Below are 19,972 nucleotides of genomic sequence, written 5' to 3' on the forward strand. Positions count from 1 at the left end.
ACTATACAGTAACAGTAGTATAGCTTTCAAAGCACTTTCACAAACTCTAACAAAGAAACTGGTTGTAACAACAATCCTTTGAAGCAAATAGACTATATATTATTATTCTTATTTTATTAAATAGGCAATAAAGCCACAGAAGAGAAGCTAAGAAACTCGCTGACGGTTACTCACTACTGAGTCAGGCTAGAACCGAAGTCTCCTGTCTGTTATTATTAGTCCTTGATCTTTTAACATCTATATTCATTAATAATTTCTCTAAGCATTATCTATTTCTTTAAAAATACCAGTAACATTTAATCTGTTATTGTAAAATTAAAAGTTCTACTCTGATTTTTCTTTAGACATGCTTTTTCAATATACCTACAATATCGTATATACCTAAGTATTAAAGTATATGTAAGAATGTTTTTGTTGTTCACGCGCTAAGTTGTATTTGACTCTTTGCAACCCCATGGACTGTAGCCCGCCAGGCTCCTCTGTCCATGGGATTTCCCAGGCAAGAATACTGGAATATATAAGTATACTCAAGTACATATACAATACTTAAAGCTTTGCTTAAAACAAGTGAAAATATAATTTTTGATCATATCTAACTTTATAGTTTTGTGCCAGGTAAACATTTTCAGTATGGCAAAATCCTAAATTGCCTTAGGAGTTCTCACCATGCACATTGCTGCAGCTACTGTGCTTGCATTGAGTACACTACCCAAAACTCTTTGGTCCATAGAAGCACTGACATCGATTGCCAGTAAGAAACGCTTTCCAGTTGGCTCGACTGTCTAAAGAGAAGACAAAACAATCATTAAAAGCAGTCACAGAAACTGTAAATAAATTAAATTTCTAACATATCATATTTCCTTACTTTTCACTTAAAAGACTAAGATAAAAGGCTTGATTTTTGATTTACCAACTGACAAATATTTAGGAATGCTTAGCTTTAACTAGAGGTAAAACAATGAAAATAAGACGGCCTATTTAGTAACTTAAAGAAGTTACAATCTTTCTTTTTTTTTTTTTTTTTTAACTTTTCCTCATGAAGTAAACTGGGAATTTCTAGCACGGAATTTTTTTTGTAGTAAAATATAAACAACATAAAATTTACTTTCTAATCATTTTTAAGTGTATAATTCAGCAGCATTAAATACATTCACAATGTTTTATATATATGTATGTATGTATGTATGTATATAACCACCATTACTATTTCCAGAACTTTTTCATCATCCCAACAGAAACTCTGTACCCAGTGACAATAACTGCTCATTCTTATCCACCTCTCGCCCTAGGCAACTTCTGTTTTACTTTCTACATCTATGAATTTGTGTATTCTGGAAACCTCATGAGTGTAACCATAGTATGCTTATCCTTTCCTGTCTGGCTTTTTTTCACCTAGCATAATGTTTTCAAGGTTCATCGCTGCTGTAGCATCTTTCAAGTTCTACTACTTTGTAAGGCTGAATACTCCATTATATGCATATATCATATTTCATTTGTCCATTCACCTCCTGATGAATACTCAGGTTGTTCCCACCTTTTGGCTGCTGTGAATAATGCTTCTATCAACATCTGGGTATAGGTACCTGGGTATAAGTATATGATTTCCGGTTTTCAATTCTTTTGGGTATATACATAGGAGGTGGTATTTTTGGATGGCCAGAGCCATCCAACTAGGTGTGAAGTGGCATCTCACTGTGGTTTTGATTTGCATTTGCCTGATGACTAATGTTGAGCATCTTTGCATGTGCTTAACTGGCCATCTGTTTACCTTCCTTGGAGAAATGTCTGTTCAAGTACTCTGCCCATATCTTGAATTGGGTTGTTTGTATTTTTACTGTTGAGTTGTAGGAGTTTTATATATACACACACACACACGTCTATAAATATATATATATTCTGGATATATATACACACACACATATGTGTATGTGTGTGTGTGTGTGTGTGTATGTGTGTATTCTGGATGTTAAACCCCTGTAAAATAGATGATCTGCAAATATTTCCTCCTTCTCTGCAGGTATCTTTTCACTCTCTTGACAGTGTCCTTTGATGCACAGAAGATTTGAGTTTTGATGAAGTCAAAATTTATCTACTTTTCCTTTTCTTGTCTGTGCTTTTGGTATCACATCTAAGAATCTACTACCAAACCCAGGGTCATGAGCTTTTTTTTTTAAATGAGCTTTTATAATATGTCTTATTCTAACAGCTGTGTAGTTTTAAGTCTTATCTACAGGTCACTTTGAGTTAATTTTTATATGTGGTGTAAAGTAACGGTCCAGCTTCACTCTTTTGCATGTGGATATCCAGTCTCCCCAGCACCATTTGTTAAAGACTACATCTTCTCTCCATTGAACTGTCTTGACACTCTATTAAAAAATCAATTGACCATCCATGTGTGAGTTTAATTCTAGGTTCCCTGCTCTATTCTGTTGGTGTACATGTCGTGTTTATGCCAGTACTACACTGTTTTGATTACTGTAGCTTTGTAGTAACTTTTGAAATCCTAAATTTGGAAGTTTGGGTCTTCCAACTTTGTTTTTTTTTCAACATAGGTTTCCCGATTTGGGGTCCTCTGAGAGTCCATATAAATTTTAGGGTGGGGATTTCTGTTTTGGCTAAACATGCCACAGGGATCACACTGAATCTGTAGCCTGCTTTGGGTACACTGGCATTTTAACGTCATGAAGTCTTCCAAACTAGGTACAAAAGATGTCTTCTCATTTATTTATTTTTTAAATTTTTTTCAGTAGTGTTTTGCAGTTTTCAGTAAGTCAGTCTTACACCCCATAGTTAAATTTACTCCAAAGTTTCTCATTATTTTTGACGCTGTTGTAAATGGAATGTTTTCTTAATTTTGTTTTTGGACTGTTCATTGCTAGTGTATAGAAATACTACTGATTTTTTTCCTGCTCAATTTATATCCTGCAACTCTGTTGAATCCATTTGCTAGATCTAATATTATTTTGTGGAATTTTAAAAAAAATTCTTTTTGGTCATGCCACGTGGCATGTGGGATCTTAGTTCTCCAACCAGGGATAGAACCTGTGCCCCCTGCAGTGGAAGGGTGGAGTCTTTTAACTACTAGACTCCAGGGAAATCCTATTTTGTGACTTCTTTATGGTTTTCTCTGTGTAACATCAAATCATCTGAGAACATGATAGTTTCTCTCCCTTTCCAACGTGGACTGAGATTTTCCTGGTGGTTCAGTGGTTAAGATTCTGTGCTTCTCCTGCAGGGGGCATGGGTTCAATCCCTGGTTGAGGAGCTAAGATCCTGCATGCTGCTCCAGGAGTGGACAAAACAATTTTTTTTTTAATAAAAAATTTAAAAATGAAAATGAAAACAACCTGGATACATTTTAATATTTCTTTTCCTTTCATAACTGCTAGAACTTCTAGTAAATGTAAATCAAAGTGGGAAAAGTGGGCATCCTGGTCTTGTTTCTGATCTTAAGGGAAAAGATTTCAATCTTTTACTCCTGGGTATGATGACAGCTGTGGGTTTTTTATGCAGGACCTTTATTACACTAAGGAAGCTTACTTCTATTCCTGGTTTATTGAGAAGTGTTTTTTTTTTTTTTTAAATCAGAAAGGGTATAGGATTTTGTCAAATGCTTTTTCTGCATCAATTGAGATATCATGTGTTATCTTTTAACATGTTATATTACACTGATTTTTCTTTTTTTTTTTTTTCTTTTTCTTATATTGTATGATCCTTGTATGTTGAGGGTGACTCTCACTTGTATAATCTCTTTAATCTGCTGCTGAATTTGGTTGCTAATACTTTGTTGAAGAGCAAGATTTTTTTAAAATCAAAAACTTTAACTTATGGCTCTGATATAAAATTTCCATTTGTAAAAAAAATTATTCCCTATCAAGACAGAGGAGATCTACTACTGATTAATGGGAAAACAGGACAGAAGATCAAGTCCCAGGACTCCAGAGGAATGCAAATTTTTTAATTTAGTAATTTAACACATCAAAATTTAATGGTTGATGTCTGGTTGTTGTCCAAAGGTAGAGAGAAATACTTTATTCATAAGCTTATGAATATAATCATAATTATATATTCATTTTCACATGAACAAATGAATACCTAATCAAAAGTGGTTAAACTACTATCATCATCTTTAAAATGTGTTCCTAAATCTTAACTGGGTTTTTTGTTTTCAAACAAAAATCAAACCATTACCTTAAATGTTTTATAAAAAGCGGCATCCAAAGCTTGCAGAATTTCTTCATCGGGGCGCCACTTCAGTTTTCCTCTGAGCCCATGACCTGTCTTATAAGTTTCTAACGCAATTAAAACATGAAATGGATGTATACGAGCCTAGAACATGACAGAGACAGAAAGCAAATGTCAAATTCAAGTGAAAAACAGTAATCATGTCTCTTAGATTTTTGTTATTGTAGCTAACAGATCTATTTCATAAAGAGAAAAATGAGGACATATTAAACTTAAGATTTCAGAGTCAATGCAATATGGTACAGAGAAGGCAATGGCACCCCACTCCAGTACTCTTGCCTGGAGAATCCCATGGATGGAGCAGCCTGGTAGGCTGCAGTCCATGGGGTTGCTAAGAGTAGGCCATGACTGAGCGACTTCACTTTCACTTTTGACTTTCATGCATTGGAGAAGGAAATGGCAACCCACTCCAGTGTTCTTACCTGGAGAATCCCAGGGACGGGGGAGCCTGGTGGGCTGCCGTCTATGGGGTCGCACAGAGTCGGATACGACTGAAGCAACTTAGCAGCAGCAGCAATATAGCATGATAAAAGTCTCAAAACACCTAAAAACTTCACTCACTCCATTTCCAAAATTTAAGAGCCAATTTTTTCAATTAGTAGTAGTTAACAAAGGTAACGCCTACCTTTTTTAACACTTTTTCATTACACAGCTTTTCACATACTAAAGACACTTCTGAGTTTCCTGGTTCAAGCACTGAGTTAGCTGTCATCTTTCCCAGATTCCGTAGTAATGCTGTGAGAGGCATTTCTTGTAACAAAGCCTTCCATACCTATTGCAATAAAACAGGCAGAAATAAAAGGAATTAAGGGGAAATGAATACATGTAACATACACATATCAATTAATAACAGTCTTTAAGGCTTTCTTTTGGGGGTTCAGACAACTTTCTAAATAAAAATTTGTGTGGGTTGGTCAAAGACTCATGGAACAAAGTAACCTGCTCTTTTATTAGAGTAATAAGGTTAAGTACATTATATTTTGTGAAGGAACTGTATATAAGAATTTTATTTATTTAATTAGCGAGGTAGACTAACCAATACATTTTCTGGAGTGGAGCTACTACTTAAAAATTGCCAACTAAAAAAAAAAAAAAAAAAAATTGCCAACTACATCTGGGCATTGTGCCCAGGTGTTTTAAATAAATGTTAATTTTAAGATATATTTAAGGTTTTTAGGGAATTCCCTGGTGGTCCAAGGGTTAGCACTTGGCACTTTCACTGCCGGGGGGCCTGGGTTCAATTCCTGGTCCCCTGGTCCAGGAACTAAGATCCTACAAAGCATGCAGTATGGCAAAAAAAAAAAAAAAAATTTTAAGTATTAATATATTTTAAAAGCATTAGCAAAACTTATCCTTTTACTACACAGCCTAAGTTCCTCATGTTAAACGTATTATAACTTTCTTACCTCTTTAGACTTTAAGTGATTTGTTAGGAGATGTTCCCTAACCAGTCTGTGCTCTTCTATCAGATGAATGACTTCCAGTTCATCTTTTGTGTGCTTCACTTTCTCTACAGCCTCAAGATACTTTAATAATTTTTCAGCCTCCACAGAAAGCGCTTTTTCTTTATACAGTTCATGGACCTCTTTCCAGCCCTTTGTAATATATTTGGTGACAATAGCAAGTCCTTCAACAAAATAAAGAATTAAAAAGGCATGTAGGATTAGCAGGTAAAAAACTGGACGTGTTACTGAGAACACCTTCTGTGAATGGCACATCTAGATACACAGGAGTTTTAAGCCTGGATGCTACTTCCCATAATATGACAAACACACTTAAGCAAATGGAGTCAACTAATTTTTGCCTATCCCATGAGACTCTGGAGGTAAAACTCTAACCTAATGTGTTTTGAAGTATAATGACTCCAAAGTCATTTTATTACAGAGCTTTTTTTTTTGAAGCAGTAGCATTAGAACCTTTAGTACACGGTGGCTATCTCAGGTCCACAATCTCAATTCACAAAAGTATAGATCTTCCTCAGTTAATCTCATATTCACTTGCCCCTTTACCTGCTAAATAAACATGCATTTGTAAATTACAGAGATAAGTGGACAGGTAGGTAGGTAACTTGTAATTTTTAACAGCTGAGAAAGTATGACAGAGCTAAATAATGTGTCCATTTCTTCTATAATTCCTTTCAGTAGTTGAAAAAGCTTTGGGTTGGGAGAGTGAGGAAATCTGGGTTCTAGCCTACATCCATGTGTGACATCTGAAGCCTTAGTTTCCACTTCTGTAAAATAGTGGGGGGACATAATTGTCAATTTCAAGATCTATAGGGGGAAGGTAGGTAAAACAAATAAAAGAAAGAGGTCATTGATATAATAGTGGTCATGACTATGGTGAATTAAACGGAATACGCCTGACAGATACTTTAGTGAAATATTTGGGGAAAAAAAAATTGGCTTGGTGCTGCTAAAGGAATGTATTTTCAATATAAGGTACAATATGGATTTTTATGTAATACTGGCAAATAATTCATTTTTTTCCCCCTAAAATATAGTTCAGGCCAACTAAAATACACCTCTAAGGCAGACTGAGCCTGTGTGCTATTTCTGAACTCTAAATAATTTGACTAAAAGTTAATATTAACATGCAGGAACTTCTAAAGTATTGTGACTCTGCTGTCTTACACATCTTAATGTGAAATCTGGAATTCCCTGACAGTCCAGTCGTTGGGACTATGTGCTTTTTCTGCAGGGGGTGTGGATTCAATTCCTCATGGGGGAACCAAGATCCCACAGGCTACACAGTACCAATAAATAAATAAATAAATATATATAACAAGCATGTAATTTCTAATAAAAAAATCAAAATATACATGTTTGTATATACAAATATTTACAGTTATTTATTGCTTAAATTTCATTTGAAAAAGTTCATTTGTAGTTTTAGAAAAAAGTGGTAAAAGAGGAACTACTGAGGAGCTTCCATGTATGATGACATCACCACACAAGATGTGTAGGAAGAAGGAGAAGCAACCAACACTGCTCTTTACTTGTGTCAGAAACTGTGTGTAAGTATTCTGATACACACTATCACTGTTAGTCACAGTAATTTCAAGGGCTATTCCCTTTCTAAGTTTTTTTAATAGATGAAGATACAGAAACTCAGACAGGTTCAGTTACTTGGTATACGGACACACAGTAATAAGTAGAACTGAAATCTGAACTCATCTGAGGGGCTGTCATTTCAAGTTTCACCTCTGCTGAAAGAAAAAATGTCAAATTTGGACATGTTTATTTTGTGAGTGTTCACATTTAAAATTAATCCTGTGCAAAAGTCTTTCTTATTTCCCTTCTAAGAAGGACTAAAGAGTCATTGTAGAGCCAAATAACTTCTCAAAAGTCTCTTCTCATAGACACAGAAAAACTGCCCCAAGTTACCATGACCCCTGGATGACTGAAGACAGTTCACATCCTGATTTGTTAACTTCAGCACTATTTGAGGTAGCCTTTAGGTTCCATGGAATGTATGTCCAAGGAAGTGCTTAGTTGTTCAGTTGTGTCCGACTCTGGACTGTAGCCCACCAGGCGCCTCTGTCCATGGGATTTTCCAGGCAAGAATACTTGGAGTGGGTTGCCATTCCCTACTCCAGGGCATCTTCCTGACCCAGGGATCAAACCTGCATCTCCTGCACTGGTTGGTGGATTCTTTATCACTGAGCCACCTAGGAAGCCCCAAGATTTAGAATATCAATCTGCAAATCTGTCATTTGATTCTTAATCATTAATATGTAGGTGTTTAATTCCAAGTTGGCATTAAACATATGAATTAGTCAATCAATGTCTTATGACTGAAAGACTATTTCTAGAAAATGTTACACAGTTGTCTTACAGCAAATAAAAATTTGCCATTTACTGGATATCTGTACCTCACCTCTCGCCATGAAGATCTCACACTTACCTTCACTGGAAGGTTTAAGATGCGACAGTCTTAACAGATCTTTGTGAGACCAGCCATTTCTCTGTTTGTATTTTGTAACTGCCAGGGCGAGGGCCATGCCACCCTTTTCATTGTACCAGTCTGCTACAGCCTTCCGGAGGGCACGACCCCACATGCCACACTTCATGCTTTCCTTTAGATCTTTCTTAAACTGGATGAAAGTAAAGAGGTGTGTAGGGATGCGACAAACTTCAGGAACAGCTTTGAAGGCGGCTTGTTTGGTGCTTATGTCTGAACACTGGGAGCAAATGGCGAGGGCAAAGAGCGTGGGTTCCTGCTTTGCGGTTCTGCCTTCTTGACTAAAGGACTTTATTTCCTGTATCACTTCACATCCTCTGCCATCTTCAATCAATCTGATTAAAGCTTCGGCATTCTCAAGGCCCAGCTTCTGTTCTTTGATATAGTAAGTCCCACCTTCAGAACCAAAACACAAGAACCGGTGTAGCCGATTCATATCAGTGACTTGCCACACATATCCGCCTTCGGAATTACCTATCTGCTTCTCATTCAGTGGCTGCATTTGGTTTACAGATTCCTCCATTTTCTGCCTTTAGGAAGTCTATCAAAAAGCAAAATGTTATTACAAGAAAATAATAGAATTCTGTATCACTGAAAACTACCATTTAACAGAAAAACTTGTAATCACCTTTAAAAATCCAGATGCATTAACAGAATTATTTTGGAATTTTTTGAAAATTACAAATGCCCAAAGTGAAAGTGAAAGCCGCTCAGTTGTGTCCGACTCTTTGAGACCCCATGGGCTATACAGTCCATGGAATTCTCCAGGCCGGAATACTGGAGTGGGTAGCCTATCCCTTCTCCAGGGGATATTCCAGACCCAGGAATCGAAGTGGGGTCTCCTGAATTGCAGGCGGATTCTTTACCAACTGAGCTATGAGGGAAGCCCCAGTATCACTATTTTCCCCAGAAAAAAAAAAAAAAAAATATTATTACAGCTAGATAGAAATGATAAAGACTATAAAAAGGGAAACCATTTATTACTCTAGGCTTATTGAAATCTGCTATGAAATATTTTAATTTAAAAGTATTGTTTAAGTAAGTTATGGTATGATGATCAGAAGTGACAGTCAGGAAGTTGCATTTTTGATGTAGTTTGCTGCTCCAGAGTCTGAGCAGGCAGCTTGGCATGGAGTCCAGAGGAGCAGACAGGAGAGAGGAAATGGGGTGGGGGCGGGGCAGTAATGGTCTCTGACACAGTGATTGCAGACAAGCTCTGCTTGTGTACCCAACATCTGTTTCTCCCTCCCCGTTTCTAACTATTATCCTCTTTCTGGTAGCAATATCCTTCAGGGAACAGTCCCCAGCCCCACGGGATGAATCTTGATTGCTCTAAGCCAGTGGTTCTCACAGTCTATGGGCATCAGAATTACTCGAAGTGCTAGTTTAAACATAAAATGATGGGTCCCACTCACCCTGTCCCCCCCCAAGTTTCTTTCACAATTCAGAATATCTGGCTGAGGCCTGAGTTTTGGTACCAGTTATGAGTCCCCAGGTGATGCTCTCACTCCTCTCGCCATGTGACTGGTACAGGTATTGGGCAAGGATCACAGCTCCTGCCAGTGAGACACAATAATTATCTGCTGGTGATACTTCAGAGGTCTCCTTCCCTCTTAAAAAGGGGCCTGGACTCTTAAAAAGGCATGTTCTCTAAAAGAAACAAAAGACCTATATATAGAAAACTATCAAATACTGATGAAAAAAATCAAAGATGACACAAATAGATGGAGACATATACCATGTTCATGGATTGGAAGAATCAATACAGTGAAAATGAGTATACTACCAAAAAGCCATCTATAGATTCAATGCAATCCTTATCAAGCTACCAACAGTATTTTTCAGAGAACTAGAACAATTTCACTATTTGTATGGAAACACAAAAAAAACTTCAAATAGCCAAAGCAATCTTGAGAAAGAAGAATGGAACTGGAGGAATCAACTTGCCTGACTTCAGACTATACTACAAAGCTACAGTCATCAAGACAGAGTATGGTACTGGCACACAGACAGAAATATAGATCAGTGGAACAGAACAGAAAGCCCAGAGATGAATCCAAGCACCTATGGACACCTTATCTTTGACAAAGGAGGCAAGAATATACAATGGAGAAAAGACAATCTCTTTAACAAGTGGTGCTGGGAAAACTGGTCAACCACTTGTAGAAACTAGAAAAGATTCTAATACCAAACACAAAAATAAACTCAAAATGGATTAAAGATCTAAAGGTAAGACCAGAAACTATAAAACTCCTAGAGGAAAACACAGACAAAACACTCTCTGACATAAATCACAGCAAGGTCCTCTATGACCTACCTCCCAGAGTAATGGAAATAAAAGCAAAATCAACAAACAGGACCTAATTAAACTTAAAAGCTTTTGTACAATGAAGGAAACTATAAGCAAGGAAACTATAAGACAGCCTTCAGAATGGGAGAAAATAATAGCAAATGAAGCAACTGAAAAAGAATTAATCTCTAAAATATACAAGCAGCTCATGCAGCTTAATACCAAGAAAATAAACCCAATCAAAAAATGGGCCAAAGAACTAAACAGACATTTCTCCAAAGAAGACATATAGATGGCTCACACACACATGAAAAGATGCTCAACATCACTCATTATCAGAGAAATGCAAATAAAACCACAATGAGGTACCATCTCATGCCAGTCAGAATGGCTGCCATCAAAAAGTCTACAAACAATAAATGCTGGAGAGGGTGTGGAGAAAAGGAAACCTTCTTACACTTTTGATGGGAATGCAAACTAGTACAGCCTCTATGGAGAACAGTGTGGAGATTCCTTTAAAAACTGGAAATAGAACTGCCATACAACCCAGAAATCCCACTGCTGGGCACATACACCAAGGAAACCAGAACTGAAAGAGACACATGTACCCCAATGTTCATCCCAGCACTGTTTACAATAGCCAGGATATGGGAGCAATCTAGATGTCCATCTGCAGACAAATGGATAAGAAAATTGTGGTACATATACACAATGGAATATTACTCAGCTATTACAAAGAACACATTTGAATCAGTTCTAATGAGGTGGATGAAACTGGAGCCTATTATACAGAGTGAAGTAAGTCAGAAAGAAAAACACCAACACCATATATTAACGCATATATATGGAATTTAGAAAGACGGCAATGATGACCCTATGTGCAAGACAGCAAAAGAGACATAGATATAAAGAACAGACTTTTGGATTCTGTGGGAGAAGCCAAGGGTGGGATGATTTGAGAGAATAGCATTGAAACATGTATATTACTATATGTGAACTAGATCACCAGTCCAAGCCTGATGCATGAAACAGGGCACTCAAAGCCGGTGCACTGGGATGACCCAGAGGGATGGGATGGGGAGGGAGGTGGGAGGGGGATTTGGGACAGGGGGACACATGTACTCCTGTGACTGATTCATGTCAATGTATGGCAAGCCCCACAATATTATAAAGTAAATCCAAGTAAATCCAATTAAAATAAATTAATAAAATAAGGAAAATAAAAAAGGCATGTTCTTTCTGCCTTGAGATATTCATTTGCAGCACATGATGCCTGAAGTGGTGTCAGCTGTCTTGAGTCATGGGGGTAGCCAGTTTAAGATGACATACAAATAAGGATGGCAGAGCCAGAAAAGATAAAAAACAACAACAAAAAAAGAGTCTAGGCCATTGATACTATGAAGTTACCTGGAACTTAGAAATGTACTAATATATCATAGTGTGTTAGTGTTAGCTGCTCAGTCGTAGCTGACTCTTTGCAACCCCATGGACTGTAGCCTGCCAGGCTCCTCTATTCATGGGATTTTCTAGGCAAGAAGACTGGAGTGGGTTGCCATTTCCTTCTCCAGGGGATCGTCCCAACCCAGGAATCAAACCCAGGTCTCCTGCATTGCAGGCATATTCTTTACTCTCTGAGCCACCAGGGAAGCCTAATATATCACAAGTGTATCTTTACTGTTTAAATCGCTTATAGGTTTTCTGTAACCTGTAGCTGAGAGCATTCTGATTAACATCCTGTATCAACAGTGCTCATTTATAGTTTGTGTCATCTGTAATTACCCACATTTCCCTCCTTCCATTATCTCTAAAGCTACTAGAACTGACTGTCTGGCAGCAATATCACTTTCTCTCCTCCTAACAGAGTAACCACAGTCATCCACTGCTTCCCACTGCTGTTCTCTGTACAAGTGTTTACTCTCAGGTCTGCTGCCTGCACCACTACAGGTGCACTGGGCTTCTTCCCATGGCCAACAACACAATGACACAGCCAACAAAAATCCCCAACCAGCATCTACTGCATACTGTGTGTAAGGCATGAAGGAGATCTCTGTTCCATTAAAAATAAGATTTTCAAAACTTTTCCTGCCCTCAGGGAAATCACAGTCTGTATGATGTGGTAGAAATTTATTTATTCCTCAATTTAAATTTATATACAATTATGCACAACTTTATATACAATTGATAAAGCACTTGTAATCAAGTGCTTTGATAGAAAAGTGAATAAGCAGAGGAGGATAAACTAATGCTGTCTCAGTAACCCAGGAAGGCTGAAAAACTGGTATATAAAGTTTGGGGAATGCATTCCAGGAAGGAGTACCTGTAATCTTGCTCTGTGTCTTTAAAGTTTAGAAAAGGAAGTAAGAATACTGCAAAGAAATGTTGACAGGTAAGGCAGTAAAATAAAGAGGCAAAAGAACATTTTTTTGAAGACGATAAAACTTTGAGCATGTTTATATACTGTAGGAAAGGCTAAAGATAGAATCCTGGTGAATATCAACAATAAAAGCTAAGGAGAAAAGGGTCCTTTAAAGGAGAAATAGGAGAGGCCCACAGACTTTAAATCAAGAGAAAGTGGTATCACAGATCGTAACAGAGAACTTCACGGAGTGAATGGCTGGTAATGTCAAACACTTGGTAATCAAGTAAATAAGGCCGAAACTGGCAACAGGAATGCTGAAGAGAGGCAATCGCAATCAGGGGCTGTGAGAAATAGCTTGATTCCAGTGTGGTGAAGAGGGCACACAGCAAGGAAGAGCCTTCACGGGTAAATGCTCTTTTATAGAAGGAAAGTTATAAAGGCAAGGGAAAAGCAAGGTGGGAGATACAGGAAAAATCTTTTTACTTTTTCAGATGAAAGGACAGGAGGCTGAGGTTGGAAGTTTAATCTGGAGAGTTGAAGGCAGTGGAGGAAAGGCGTTTAGTGAGGCAATGAGATCCCTGAAAGCTGCTCAGAGCATCCACATGGAGACTGGCCTTGACAGCAAAAGAGCTATCCCCTTCCCTAAGGGTGAAGGTGATGGGTAGGGCCCCTCTGAGGGAGAAAGAGTAACAAGGAAATGACGGAGTTCCCAGTGGGGAAGTAAGTCTGGTGAGTAAGACTGGGTCTCAGAGCGGGGAACACACAGTACTTGGGAGAAGGTAAGTAAGGAGTAAGTGTTTGGGAGAAAGCCTCACCTTCTGAATGTGACTGAGGGGGACAGAGATTTGGATTGTGTGGAAATAGCAGTGTCAGTATTTCAGTAAGGCTCTGATACAAAGTAGTGAATGTCAGGGCAGTCCTCCCCTCAGGTGGTATAGGGAGGCGGTGGTCACATTGTATCAGTCACTGGGGACCCAGAGCAGCACAGGCTGAAACTCCTGGTGTGGTGGATGGTGCTTTTTCTATGTATTCTTAACCTCTCTTCAACATGGCATTTACCTCTTCTTTTCAATCCAAAAACACTAACTGCCTTCTCAAAGACTGACAACATTAATAGCTAATTCCAGTAGAAATTATTATTTTGATTTTTATACTGCATTTGACATTAGTGGCCTCTCCTTTAGATTTTACAGAAACATACTCTCTGGTGTTACTTCAACCTGGCCATTCTTGCTTACTAGTTATGTTTGTTGGATGAGTGTGAAATGACATTCAATTATTAGATTATACTACTACCCCAGCTTTCCTGCACCAAGGCCCTGGTGGTGAGAGTTCAAGGTCCCAATATAAACCTCAAAACCCCCTCCTCTCCAAATTTTCCCTTGTATTATATTCTTTGTGACACGGCTAGCTAACGATGGTTCCCGTGAGAGTGGGGACCAGGTCTTACTTGTGTATCACTCCTCTAGAATATCATTTTAAAATAATTACTAATATATATTTAAGAACAACTAAGCAGGGCTTCCCTGGTAGTTCAGCTGGTAAAGAATCTGCCTGCAATGCAGGAGAACCCAGTTAGATTCCTGGGTTGGGAATATCCCCTAGTGGAGGGCATGGCAAACCACTCCAGTATTCTTGCCTGGAGAATCCCTAAGGACAGAAGAGCCTGGGGGGCTACAGTCCATGGGGTCACAAAGACTTGGACGTGACTGAGCAACTACACACAGGACAACACCAGTAACATTAAAGTTGATTTTTCTGAACCATTTATCTAAGTATTATGCATGACTTGTTTTTCTTTCCCGTAACGTTTACTTTAAAAATAAGTCTCAATGCATGTAATTAAAAACATAATTCTCTAACATAAATTCTGTAATCAGAATAAAATAATAAACGTACTATATGCACGTAACAGAAATACAGTTAAGAAAAATAAAACATGAAAAAGTTACAAAGTAATGAGTTCTGAGTAAAAAAGTCACCTGAGGATAGTGTTTCTCTGTAAATTCTTCTAATATGTTTAATATTAGGTATTCAAGTATCTTTTGTACAGCAAGCAGCAAAATGAACTTTAATTCTAGGGAAGATGCCTGAAAAAGAAATGTAATTCTTATAATTCCTATTATAAGAAATGAAATTACTTATTCATAGCTGTACCAATGGAATCTCCCCTTGCGTCTTAAATTAATGACAACTCTGATCATGTATCTTTTCAATATTTCTGCAAGAGAAACTGTTCACTTTTTTCATATGGTTCTGTGAAAGTACTTTCCAGGATGCAAGTGGACATATAACATCATTAACAGCTATGGCACCTGTCTACTTGTTTATGTAGATATACCAGAGTCAGAATTTTTAGTTTAATATAAAAAACAGAGTGGCAGCATATTCCAAGCTACACTGAGCCTGCAATAGAAATTAACTTCAAAATTGGCTAGGTGAAAAAAATAAATAAATAAAATAAAATAGGCTAGGTGATAAAACATAGTGGTATAATAAAGAATATTTGGTTTTTGTGGGAGGTACAAACTACTGGGGGGAAGGGCTTCCCAGGTGGCGTTAGTGATAAAGATCCAGCCTCCCACCAATGCAGAAGATATGAGACATGGGTTCAATCACTGGAGAATCCCATGGATAAGAGGAGCCTGGAGGGCTACAGTCCACAGAGTCGCAAAGAGTCAGACAAGACTGAAGCAACTCAGCACACACACAGACTTCTGGGTATAAGACAGGCTACAGTGATGTATTGTACAACACAGGGAATATAGCCAATGTTTTGTAACAACTATAAATGGACTGTAACCTTTAAAAGTATTAGACTATCTGGTTTTTGTCCATGATTCTCAAAAGGCTTCAAAAACCACTTGGGGTTTATATTTAAAAAAAAAAAAAAAAACACCTCAAAAATATACATGCATCCAATGTTCACAGCAGCGTTATTTACAATTGCCAAGGTATGGAAGCAACCTAAGTGGCCATCAACAGATGAATGAATAAATAACATGTGGTATATGTATATACAATGGAATACAACTCAGTCATAAACCATAAAAAGGAATGAAATTTTGCCATTTTCAGCAACATGGGTGGACCTGGAGGGCATTATGCTACGTGAAGTAAGACAAAGACAAATATTGTGTGGTATCACTTATGTGGACTCTAAAAAATACAACAAACTAGTGAATGAAGAAACAAGAAACCGGTTCACAGATACGGAGAATAAACTAGTGGTTACCTGTGGGGAGAAAGGGGAGAGGCACAATACAGGTGTAGAGGATTTATAAGGAGAGTTATTATGAGATTATATGAAATCATGTGTGTTGAAACTTAAAAATTGTAAAGCAGCATAGAATTTAAAGAATCTTTTATTCAAAACAATGTTGACCAAAAAAAAAACAAAAACAAAAAACAAAGCAATATCCTGATTGATGGGTGTCTTTGTTATGCTAATGAGAGGGCTCATTCTGGGCCTTTGGATTGTTTCCAGATGGGATCACCATAAAGACCAATCCTCTGATTAGAAGGCTGGAACTCTGGACCAGATCCTCCTCCCAGGAGGGGAGGACAGCAGCACACTGGGCTCAACCATGTGGTCAATGAATTCATCAATCCTGCTTAATCATAAGGCCCCCACACACAAACTCCGGACCCCCAACTTCAGCACAGACACCAAGTCAGTACTGGTGGGGTGACGTGCCAGGATCGCACAAACAGAAGGGATCCTGCTGCTGCTTCCAGACTGGCCTGGGCATGTCCTCCATGTGGCTGTTCCTGAACTGCGTCCTTTTTAAACAAAACTGTAACCATAAGGCTGGTGCTTTTAGGGAGCTGTGCCATCCAGGTGAACTACTGGCCCTGAGAGGGCTGCGGGACGCCCACCTGGGCAGGCAGAAGTGTGGGGAGACTGGGGCCCTCCCAGAAGCTGCTGTCTGAAGGAAGGGCAATCTGTTGGGGTTCCTGCCCTTTAACTTGTGAGATCTGATGGAACTGCACTCTGGAATGGAACTGAGGTGAAATGAACTGTAAGATACTGAGGTGACATCAGAGAATTGATCTCAAAACACAGACACCAAAGGCGTAAATGAAAACAGGAAAAAAAAAGACAGGCCTTCATCAAAATTTAAAACTGTGTTTCAAAAGATACCACTGTTTTTCAAAAGAAAGCAAACAGACATCCCAGAGAAAGGGAGAAAACATTTGCAAATCATACATATGACAAAGAATTTGTGTCTATAATATATAGAACACTCATAACTACATAATAAAATGATAAATACCCCAATTAAAAAATAGGCTGAGTCTATATAGGCGTTTCTTCAAAGATATACAAATGGCCAACACACACAAAAAATGCTGAATATCACTGGTTATCAGCAAATAAATACTGCAATGAGATACCATTTCACATGTACTAGAATGGCTATAATCAAAATGACAATAATAAGCAGCAATGGTGAGGATCTGGAGAAATTAGAACCTTCATACCCCGCTGGTGGAATGTAAAATGTTGGATCATATGATCTCTCTATATTCAACCTTTTGTGGAATTGCTAGATTCTTCTCTAAAGTGTAAGGGGTTTCTTTTGGGGGATGATGAAAATGTTCTGAAATTAGATAGTGGTAATGATTACACAATTCCGTATGTGTGTGCGACAACTCTATGAATATACTAAAACTCCTTGAATGGGATGTGTGAAGTCTATCTCAAAAATGTTATTTTAAAAAAAAATTTAAATTGACTAAGCAAAAGATATTTGGGAAGTTATTTAAAAAGATAAGCATTTAAATGATATTTAACTCTATTTTTTATATTTGTCTTTAGAAAGCAATTTGAGATATACATAGACATATATATATATCCGTGTGTGTTGTTGTTGAATTGCTAAGTCATGACCGACTCTTTTGTGATCCCATGGACTGCAGCATGCTAGGCTCCTCCGTCCATGGGATTTCCCAGGCAAGAATACTGGAATGGGTTGCCATTTCCTTCTCCAGGGGATCTTCCTCACCCAGGGATTGAGCCCATGTCTCCTGCACTGGCAGGCAGATTCTTTACCACTTAACCACCTGGGAAGCCCATATGTGTACATATATATACATGTAAAAATGTGTATGTGTGTGTGTATAATGAGATGGTTGGATGGCATCACTGACTGTATGGACATGAGTCTGAGCAAGCTCTGGGAGTTGGTGATGGACAGGGAAGCCTGGAGTGCTGTAGTCCATGGAGCTGCAAAAGAGTTGGACACGACTGAGCTACTGAACTGATACATATAAACACATATGTGTATGTAATACACACACATACATACATAGGACCTTAATTTCTTCCTTCCCCAACTGCTTTCATCCCCCTTCTCAAAGCTTAAGCTCCAATGTCAGTGGTTTAGAAGGGAGTTGGGCAGGGAGTTAGGTCAGAGCCTGGTCATCAGTTAATCCACTCCTGAACATACAAGTGTTGTAAATCCAGATTAACAAAGATAGTTAATTCTTCTTTCAGCTGGACTGACACACCCAGTATGCTTAAAGCAAACCCCTCCAAAGAAATTTAATACAGCTAAAGTTTTATTAAACTTCTATAAATTAAAATTTGGGGAAGCAATCAAACAAATCACAATATTACTAAAAGCACAGCCACACTTTGAAATTGGTTGTGCTTCTCTTTTTCCTAATTTTGAATGCAAAATCAGTGAATGCTAGTAATTCACAGTATGTAACAGCATTTATTTCTGCTTCTTATTCACTGGAACTAGAACAATTATTGAAGCTGAAGCTCCAACACTTTGGCCACCTGATGCGAAGAGCTGACTCACTGGAAAAGACCCTGATGCTGGGAAAGATTGAAGGCAGGAGAAAGGGACAACAGAGGATGAGATGGTTGACATCACTGACTCAATGGACATGAGTTTTGAGCAAACTCCAAGAGATGGTGAAGGACGGGAAGCCTGGTGTGCTGCAGTCCATGGGGTTGCAAAGAGTCAGACAAGAACAACTATAGTACTTTTTAATAATGCTAATAATACATGTTTTCTAAGGATTCCTACGTTTTTCTTGAAAGTACACATCTAAGTATCTTTCCAAAGTCTCTTGATCATTTGTTACTTGAAAAGGCTCCCTTTTATCCCAAGAGGTCAAATAAGTTTGCAGCTTACTCCTTTTTAAATGAAGTCAAAACTGACTTACACCTATGAGAGCAAGATCGTTTCAAAAAAGAGGGAATACTGCAAAACCAGGGGCCACATGTTCAGATAACTGTATCACTCAGACTGGTAATGGACATGAGTGGATCAAGTCAAGTGTGATGCAATAAAAATCGGTGAGGAACAGTAGGAGATATAACAGCATGAGATCCTGAAGGCATGCACTTTCAGCCAACTGGTCAACATGTAGTAAGGGCCTTGTAATTCCAGATCCTCTCATTTTGCCCAAAGACCCAGAAATCTGGATTTTTATGTGAACTCTTAGGATTAAATGTTAACAATATAACTAAGGAAATTTGACCCCCATCCCTTTTCTGATTACTTACAGGTTCTGTCAAGGGCTAATTTTCAGTTTGGTCTCTCTACAACAGGCACCATGTTGAGTGGAGTATCAAATGTTAGTTCTGCTGTATTTACTTAGCACTGAAGTTCTAGGTTCTATTCCAAGTTCACAGCAATACTGCAGATTAAAAAGTACTATAAATTACTGCAAACAGCTCTGGGGTCTGATGACACTCACTCTAGGCGCGGTTCATAAGGAAATAAGCCTAGACTCCTCGCCTCACAAACTTTCCCATTTAAGTATACTTAGCAGAACTCCCCAGAGAAGGCAATGGCAACCTACTCCAGTACTTTTGCCTGGAAAATCCCATGGACGGAAGAGCCTGGTAGGTTGCAGTCCATGGGGTCGCAAAGAGTCGGACCCAACTGAGAGACTTCACTTTCACTTTTCACTTTCATGCACTGGAGAAGGAAATGGCAACCCACTCCAGTGTTCTTGCCTGGAGAATCCCAGGGACGGCGGAGCCTGGTGGGCTGCCGTCTATGGGGTCGCACAGAGTCGGACACGACTGAAGCGACTTAGCAGCAGCCGCAGCAGAACTCCGCCCCCCTCCCCCCACCAGCTCGAGGACAGTC

General features: G+C 38.5%; 1 protein-coding gene across 3 annotated transcripts in view; it reads right to left on the bottom strand.

Annotated features, from left to right (window-relative positions):
• Positions 1-19,972, bottom strand: part of RO60 (Ro60, Y RNA binding protein) — a 30,019-nt gene that overhangs the window by 8,927 nt on the left and 1,120 nt on the right. For 2 of the 3 annotated variants that reach the window (XR_009695749.1, XM_061160012.1), the window contains exons 2-6: positions 8,149-8,746; positions 5,652-5,872; positions 4,871-5,017; positions 4,192-4,329; positions 666-782 (exon numbers count right to left, since the gene is read on the bottom strand). Coding sequence is in view for 2 of the 3 variants with exons in the window: in XM_061160012.1 (XP_061015995.1) it covers positions 666-782; positions 4,192-4,329; positions 4,871-5,017; positions 5,652-5,872; positions 8,149-8,728 (1,203 nt within the window). In the remaining variant the exon portion in view is untranslated. Of the gene's footprint in view, positions 1-665; positions 783-4,191; positions 4,330-4,870; positions 5,018-5,651; positions 5,873-8,148; positions 8,747-14,836; positions 14,945-19,972 lie in introns of all 3 variants that reach the window. The other variant, XM_061160013.1, reaches the window with a different exon arrangement.

The sequence above is a fragment of the Dama dama genome, chromosome 14, assembly GCF_033118175.1.
Source record: "Dama dama isolate Ldn47 chromosome 14, ASM3311817v1, whole genome shotgun sequence".
NCBI classification, from domain to species: domain Eukaryota; kingdom Metazoa; phylum Chordata; class Mammalia; order Artiodactyla; family Cervidae; genus Dama; species Dama dama.